The 8,862-nt window shown below is 35.8% G+C and overlaps 1 protein-coding gene across 1 annotated transcript; it reads left to right on the top strand.

The window, feature by feature from the left end:
* The first annotated feature begins 4,258 nt into the window (after positions 1-4,258).
* On the top strand, positions 4,259-8,418 carry LOC121415997 (forkhead box protein B1-like). The gene has a single exon (XM_041609425.1). The coding sequence runs from the start codon at positions 5,089-5,091 to the stop codon at positions 6,061-6,063; it is 975 nt and encodes a 324-aa protein (XP_041465359.1). The 5' UTR covers positions 4,259-5,088; the 3' UTR covers positions 6,064-8,418.
* The last annotated feature ends 444 nt before the right edge of the window (positions 8,419-8,862 follow it).

Here is an 8,862-nt window from a genome sequence, read left to right as displayed (position 1 = left end):
GAGAAAGGTTTTAGGAACTGAAGTGGCTACCCTGGGTACATATACCGTTATTATTATTATCATTATGTGGTTGTACATACAATTACCCTCATGGAGCATTTTCACCTAATATTTTGGGTAAATAATAGTGTAGAAACTTTTTTTTTTTAATTGAAAAAAATATTGAATTTATTTACACATTTTAAACTTTACATTGTTATCATGAAATGATGAATGGTTAAGTTTACGAAATGGAAATGCGTTTATATCATTTAGGCTCCTAGAATTGAAAACAAATATTAGGTAGGATGCTTGTAAGATAACCATTAAATTGACCTCAATAATATTGTGTCGGACCACATAAATTTATATCTATGAAAGAATGAATGAATTCAGCTTTCATAATGCATTCACAAAGTCGGTTAGCCTATGACGTCATATGCTCAATAGTGTCAATGAAGTTAAATAAACAAACATAATTTGTGTGTTTTTCAGCCGATTTTTGTGAAAATTGAGTGTCACTCGTTTATTTCTCGTTTCAGTTTCCTTTTTTTCAATTCAGTTCGACTTGCTCGATTTGCTTGAATTTGCATTTTTAAATGGTAGCTACTCTAATGCATTCGTATTTTTATGTTTCAATGCAGGATACAAAAATGAAAAAATAAATATTCATAACAGACGTATCCACCTGAAGTAAATCGGAAAAGAAAGTTAACACCTTCGTGACTTTTCTGCAAATACTGCATTTATACAGACGCTGACCATTTATGTTGAATAGGAAGTTCGGAAGTGGATCTGGTTTAAAATAAAATCAAACAAAATTGAAACCATATAGGCATATAAATAAGAATAGAGTAGAATATAACCAAATAGTGTAGAATAGAATAGATTATTAAAATAAAATAAAATGAATAATTAGTATTTTATATGCGGTCAGAATGTCAAATTGCATATTCTTGCACAATCATTATAATAAAAAAAACATAAATCGGAATTACACAAAAATGTTAAGATTTCGAATGTATCTTTCGCAAGGAAGTAAGAAGTCCTAACTCCTTCGTGACTATTTCGCAAACATTTTATTTGCCACATGCTACATCCGTTATGTGGCATTACAATGCTAAAAATGATGAACGAGAAAAGAAGTAAGCTTTGTGCATTTTCATCATCATTTTCAATAAATGTTATCACATAATCATTGTCCAAGGGAGGCGGAATCCGGAAAATGGCTTGAGGACTTTATTACTTACCATCACCTCATTTTTTTTTTAGTAAACGTGAATTTCTTGCATGGTCAGCCTCCCTCATCTTCGATCCCCCCTCCCAGATTTGAAATTGCGCCACACGCCTTACCAACATTTAAAATGAATGTGGGCATCTGGGGAGCGTTTCAAGGAAAGGACTTGTCGGACGTTTTAGCCGACAACTCCCATTTTATCCGACAGTTACTATAGTAATAGTGCCTCTCAGCCAATCAGCCCTGACAACTTGTCGGACAGAAATGTTGATGGAACCGTCCCCAGGAATCGTCACATGTTTCCATGAAAGTATCCGTAAGTCTTTGCCATTTATATTCCCCTTAATTATGTAGTGACAAAAGTGACAAGAATCAAATAATCATTGTATTTCATTAACTCAGCCAGTTCATGGATACAAAAAAATGTTGGCATGTTGTACAATAATTATGGTTTTTCATTAGTTATTCAGATTTTTTCCATGGGTTACTGCGATGAACTCTCGTCACATGTGAAGCCTATATTTCTTCACCAGTTGTCATCAACTCAAAATGCTTGCATTTCCTTTACAATTTAAGGTTTGTTTAAATATTTCATTTCTATCACGGTACGTGCCGGAGATGAAAAAGATGGAAATTGAACCGGTCGTGCCGGTAATTTTCTGTACACTCTTACTCCCAACATTCAACAAACTCCTTCAAGGTTCTCTCTCCCTCCATCCCTCTATCTTCATTGTGAAAATACCTCTCTATCAAGACAAATATTTGTACAATTCATTTACTACAGGTCTTTATAGTTCCCTCTTTCCTGTCCTCAAAAGTACACGTCACCCCCGATGGCAGATGAAAATTTGGTTAAAATTGCACACACACGCGGCACAAAGGAGCCCCCTCCACAACACACCAATAAAAGTATTTGCGGCCGTCTCGATATGATAGGGTAATGTTTGATAGGGAAGAAAGCGCTTGGTTGGAGGGTTTTCATTAAATGGCAATGAAATGCAAAGCCGATTATTGGTTCTGGAAACATAGAAAATACATGGCGCTGGACACACGTGTAAACTCATTTGGCTGAGATCACGGTGTTGTTTATTATGTAATGGGTTAAAAGTGTCACGACTTTCCCCGCCCGACGGGTGTCCCAATCTAAAATACAACCGCTTCACGGATGTATGACGAGGAACGGGTTCATTTAGAGCTTATATATTGATTTCTTTGTGCCCTGAACAATTTCTGTCAATTTATTTCTAACGTGTGAATTGTTTTATTGGTTGTGTTTCTCATATGACATCACGCTCTAAAAACAAGATTCGGGTAAAAATGTACCCAATATTGACTAAATAGGATTTTCTTGTTGTAGTTGTTGTTAAGTAAAGTAGTGGGCAAATATCACGGCAAAAAGAAAGTTTCATAAATTTCCGTAGAGCATATTGTCAAATCCACACAGCATTTAGAGTTATTTCAATGAAGAATTATCTGTATCCCATCTTAAATATCGGAAAAACTTTTTGAGGATGCGAATGTAAGTTATCCGGTATCTCAGTTATTTAAAGGCCTGTCTCCAGTCTTGGTAAATCACCTAAAATATGGATATCACTATTTCATTCCATTACTAGATTATATGAATGCTTATGCTCTAAAACAGCTATGATGTGGATGATTCTCAATGGAAAAGTTTTGCAATTTTACCTGAAAATTTAATTTTTGATGGTGTGCCCAGTCAAAATAAATTATCGGCGTGTTTTTTTTTCCATTTGATGATAAACCGATTCCAAAGCATGGAATCGGCTGAAAACTTAAGGAATAATTTTTTCCCAGTAGCTTTTTAATATCAAAATCCCTGAATTTGTACACTGTTAGAAAATTTATCCTTAAACTAAAAGAAGTTCCTGCAGCAGAGTCTCGAGAACACCTGTAATCTTACCAGATTGCGTAATCTTACAGGAAATTGGTATTTGGTGTGTGTAATCTTACAAATTTCCTTAAATAAAACACTCTTTTTCTAACAGACCTGTTCTGTTAAAATGAAGAAAAATTCCTGTTTCATGAATTTAAAGAATGATTCTGGTATTGCTTTCTGCAAAATCTTCTTTTATTTTTCTGTAAAATCAGGGTTTTTTTAACAGTGTAAGATTAATATTCAGAGAGTCATCCTAAAGGAAATACAAAATATCGCCTAGAGAGTGCGCTCGATAGGTTTGATTTAAATATTCAAATGTTCATAGAGAATCAACAATTCGTGTATACATGGTATATTGAACAGCAAGGCAAGTTAGGATACAAGTATCACTAAAAATGTGCATAGTATATTTTTTCGACTCTCAGCTGATTAAATAGTTTTATGATTGCTTTCCTTGTATTAGAAATGCGAACTTCAAAAATTCAATTACACAATGTCTTAGTGTGGTATTTGTGAGCATTCTGTTGTTTTAATTTAAAAAAATTGAGCAACGTGCTCCATTGCTTACATTTAAATGTATGTAGCGATAGAGAAAAAATACAATCAAGAAAAATACAGATATAATTCAAAATCAAATTAAAAATGCCGACACGTGTTATATACATTTCAGATAAGCTATTACAATATTAAAATGACATTGTTTGAATTGATTGACATTGTTTGAATTGAACTTACATTAGATCAAGTTATTTTCTTCAAATACTCCCTCCTCCATCTAGACTAGAACATTTATTCATACTAATATCCATAATGATTGTGTACTTTGATTTATATGCATTTCCCGATTAAGACAAATAAAATGCATTTTTATATTTAAAAAAAAGGTCATAGTTCTTCATTCCTTTGGAAAATTATAAAACAATGGTAATTGAGATACCTAGACTACCATTGCTGGTATAGTTCTTTCTATCTTTCCCTCTCTTGAGGAGAAAATATACATATTTTGCTACGCAGCCGCTGATGGCGGTGTCCCACTACTACCAGTTGGTCGTCACTTTGTAAACCACGCCCAAGTTGGTAGAGGGAGGTGTTTGATTGACAACGTTGGTGCCAGTCTGTCTGCCAAGGCTGAGCGTTGTGGGTGTGCTTGCCGTATGGGTATCACGCAGCGAAGTCCAAGCCGCAAGACGGGGAAACACTCGGTTGGGACCGCCTCATAACAGAGTGAGGTATGCGATCTTTGTGTGTGTAAATGTGTGTGTGTTCATCGCCTTCTATGATCGCGCAGGTTGCCCTATCCAGAGTTTAGCTATACACACACAAACACGACATGTTTATGTGCACCGTCTCACACGCACACACTCACTCAACTTGAGAGCTTTTATGCGTGCGTGTGCGTGCGATCGGCTACTGGTCACAACACACACGCACAGGAATAAACTTATTGCCACTGAGCGCCCGACAAACTTATCTCACCTGTGCGGATGGGCTGAAAGTGAAAACCAAGACAAAAAAGAATCTTCTTTTCTTCGAAGAACTTAACGAGAACAGTTACTCTTTCACTTGCTCTTCGGACCGACAGTAGGGTTGTCTTTATCTCCAGAGGCCAAGGCAGTAAATATTAACGGACTTTGTCAAGATAGATCCCGATTATCACACCTCGATTTCGAATAAATTCTGTGAAGACCAACAATATTATTCATCATTCAAACTTCGTGGAAGATTTTTCTTATTCGCAACAGAAAGACACTTCATTCTAATCAACTTTTAATTGCAGTCATCTAAAATTGGACCTTTGCACTTGTCGAGAATCGCCAAAATAGTACAGCATCTAGGAAAATGAGATTCATCCTCTTGTCTACAAATTAAAACTGCTGCAGTAACTAAATCTTTTTGGAGAAAAAAAACAGACCATTGTATCTATTTAGAAGGGGTTATTTTTATTACTTGCATGACTTTTCTGTGAAATACCAGTATGCCACGCCCAGCCAGAAGTACATACAGTGATGCCAAGCCACCATACTCATATATCTCCCTAACGGCTATGGCAATTCAAAGCTCGCAGGAAAAGATGTTACCCCTGAGTGATATCTACAAATTCATCATGGACCGTTTTCCGTATTATCGCAAAAACACTCAACGCTGGCAAAATTCGTTACGGCACAATTTATCGTTCAATGACTGTTTCTTGAAGATTCCGCGCCGTCCCGACCGACCAGGGAAAGGCAGCTACTGGGCCTTGCATCCGCTCAGCGCTGATATGTTCGAGAACGGGAGTTTTCTCCGACGTCGAAAGAGATTCAAGTCTCCACGTATCGCCACCATCGACCACAACATGCAGATCAAACAGATCGATTCAGCGAAGATTTTTCAGGAGCAGGCGAAGATAGGTCTTCCACCGTACCCTCCACCACCTATCATTCCGGCGTCGCCTCCGATGGTGATGCAGAAGATGCCGCTTTCCTGCTACACTTCAATGTCCAACTCGCCTATAACACCGACATCAACGGTTACGAACTCGAGTAAGCAGTCTTTCACTATTGAAAACATCATCTCTCCTGATTTCAAGCCATCAACCACCAAATCACCGGCGACACCGCCTACCCCGACGAGGAGCTCGCCAGTCGAGAGCATCGATGTTGTGAAATCTCGATCGGCCCAATGCAACAGAGCCTGGTGCGACGAGTCTCCCGTCGCTCGCCCGACGGATATGTGCTGCGGACAGTCTCGGGATCATCCCCCGTGTAACGAATGCATCGCCAGGATGCGGACTCTTCTACCGAGACCAATTTTGGGCCATTCCCCTGCCATACCAGTCCCGATCCGACCAGCTTTCCATGGTTTTGGGTTGCCAAGTCAGTGTTCACCAGCTCTCTTCCAGGGGGTACCCGCGGGATGCATATTGCCTCTTATTCGGAGAGACATTTCGGAGCACAGCATAAAAGCGTAACACTCCCTTCAAGTTCTACAATACCAAAGAAGACATGTTTAAACACTGACTCAAGAGAAGAGAGACTCTAAAACATAGACAGGTAAATGTAAAATGATAACAAATATAGCTTATCGTAGAAATACAGAGTATACATATCTCATTCTGCACAAAATATATTTTATTGCGTTGCAAAGCAATGACTCTGCACGAGAAAAACATGATATTGCCTTTGTGAATTCTGATACCAATTTGCCAACACACATTTTTTATTTTGTCTTTCTAAATTTGTCGATGATAATATGTCTTAGAAATCAAGAAAATGAGTTAAGTGAAGCTAATCACGAATGTCCCTCTCATAATATTGTTCTGCCAATTATTGGGAGAAAATATAATTCAGATAAGAACATTCTAGTAATTGATTAGTGTCATACTTTAATTATTATATCTGATTTCTCATATAAAATTACTTTCTTGTCTGCCATATTTGTTTTGTATAACTTTTGATTACAAAAATTGTGAGTTTAGCTATTTATGCCATGATATAAGAAGCTTTTTTGTGTACCATGTGTTTGTGGACTGCATGTTACAATTTTACGTTTACATAAAACCCTTAGGGTTGTTTCAGATGACAATTTACTATTATGTGATTGTAACTAACATAAAAAATGATATGCCAGATAATCTGTACAAAATAATGATTTAATTACATGTTTGTGAAAAGAAATGATAAATAAATCTGTACACAGTGCATTCAAAATTGATTGAATAATGTACGAAATGTAATGAATATGTTAATTTTAGTTTTCACTGAGGCTTATTCCATAACTGTTCACCACTTAAAACAAAATAGTCTGCGCATCTTTCCTACGTGATGAAAGTTAAATTCGGAATACCCGGATCCCGTTGAATATAAAAATAATGTTTAATAAGCTTACCATCCATTGCATGGCAACTACCATGGAATCCTTGACTTTGATTTGCTGTTGAATGGTAACTATCATGAAATCCTTGATTATGATTGGCTGTTGAGCCATTTTTTCCAGGGGAAGTTACCATTGGATGGCAAATTTACCATAATAGTAACTTTTATGTGCCCGTGCACTGAAAAAAAAAACATTTCATAGAAAACAGATAATGATCATGGCCGAGCGATAACTTCTTGTGCACATTTCTTGGATGTCCAATGTTATCGAGGCATAGCACACTCGAAACCGAAATGCTTTCATAATTCTTGATAACGTGATTATTCGGAATATAGATTCTTTACGAATTCTGAATATATGTAAACATCTTAGAAGTATATTTAACATGTACTTAGATATCAAAATATTCAACAAAGGAAAATAATTTCTGGAAATCACATGTACATGTTTAATAGAATTGCCCCATAATATCATGCGAAACTGAATAATTTGAATATTTTTCCTTTCTATGTTAATTTCAGATTTCTAGACAGTGTTTCCCATAAAAGAAAATGGTATTCACCAGATTTGAAAATTATGATTCGGTGTTATAATCAATAGATTCAGATCTCCTTTAGGTTATAGATAGTTATAAGTATTTAAATGTATGGTTTGGATATGTTGAATATTGAATGTCGAAACAATAATTTTCTCTATCATATCTGGGAACAAATCCGTTAGCCATCAAATCACTATTTTAATAAAATATTCCCAAAGACAGATTAAATAATAAGGAGGGTAGATAAAAATAACAATGATTTAGTCGTATAGGCCTACATGTGATATTCGTTAAATACAATCGAAATGAATTGATGAATTTTAACATGCATTAACTTAATTTCAGAAATTTATCAACGAAGTTAATGTACAAAAACAATGGCATGTTTATAAAAACAATAAACCTTTTCAAGATAAAGTCATTTTTCTCTAGGTCGTTTATTTCCTTTAACGCAGTCAAACTTTTAACATGGATTATTGACCTAACACTATTTTATTGGACAATTGACATAATACAGTCATTTTAAATTTTAAGGAGAGATGGCATTGATATAATATCATAAAGTTTATGAAAATCTCAGATGAATACTATATTTACTTATATATATTTACTATTTTATGGCGTATCTCAGTGTGATCGTTAATTTCATTCTTGTAAACATGGCAAATCACAACAAATATTCTAAATATGAATTAGAAGTTACTTTGAGTCAATTAATGGTCGCTCGATATGTCGGTGTGATATCACTCCTACTTAGTTACCGAATCTCTGTGAACCTTAACGTTCTAAGGTCAACACCATAATATCTGACCTATGTCAAGAGATGTAAAATCTCAAGTGCAAGCATAAATTGCGGATTAACTCCTTTCTTTCCATTACAAACAGAAAATAAAAATGAAGTGTTCACCTTGAGGTTTTGATCGGCTCAACTAAAACGTCAAAGCGGCGGTGTTTCTTTTTTCTCCCTTTTCCCCTTTTCCACATGTGAAACTTTAGAGGGAATAATCCCCAACATAAATACTTACGGGGTGTTTCTTTTGAGGAATTATTACACAGAGCTCGTGGGCCGATTGTATCCATGCCTAATACACACACAGATGCTTATGTCGCTTTTACTTTGGTAGCGGTGAGGAATAAAGTAAAGGAAATGTAAACTTGGAGTTATTTGAGAAGGATAATCTCAAATTCCATTGCAGGGACAGGATCCGCTATTAGATTGTCAAGGATATTTTTTCGAATTATAACTTCAAAGCACACCTGGTTCATAAAGTAATTCAATTGATTTAATTCCCAGATCTCGTTTCTTATCGTATTCGGTATTATCAGAGTTAAAAGAAATGTATTGATTTAAATGGC

The sequence above is a fragment of the Lytechinus variegatus genome, chromosome 5 (assembly GCF_018143015.1).
Source record: "Lytechinus variegatus isolate NC3 chromosome 5, Lvar_3.0, whole genome shotgun sequence".
NCBI classification, from domain to species: Eukaryota; Metazoa; Echinodermata; class Echinoidea; order Temnopleuroida; family Toxopneustidae; genus Lytechinus; species Lytechinus variegatus.
Note: the sequence above shows the minus strand (reverse complement) of the source record. Positions and strands in the feature narration are given on the sequence as shown.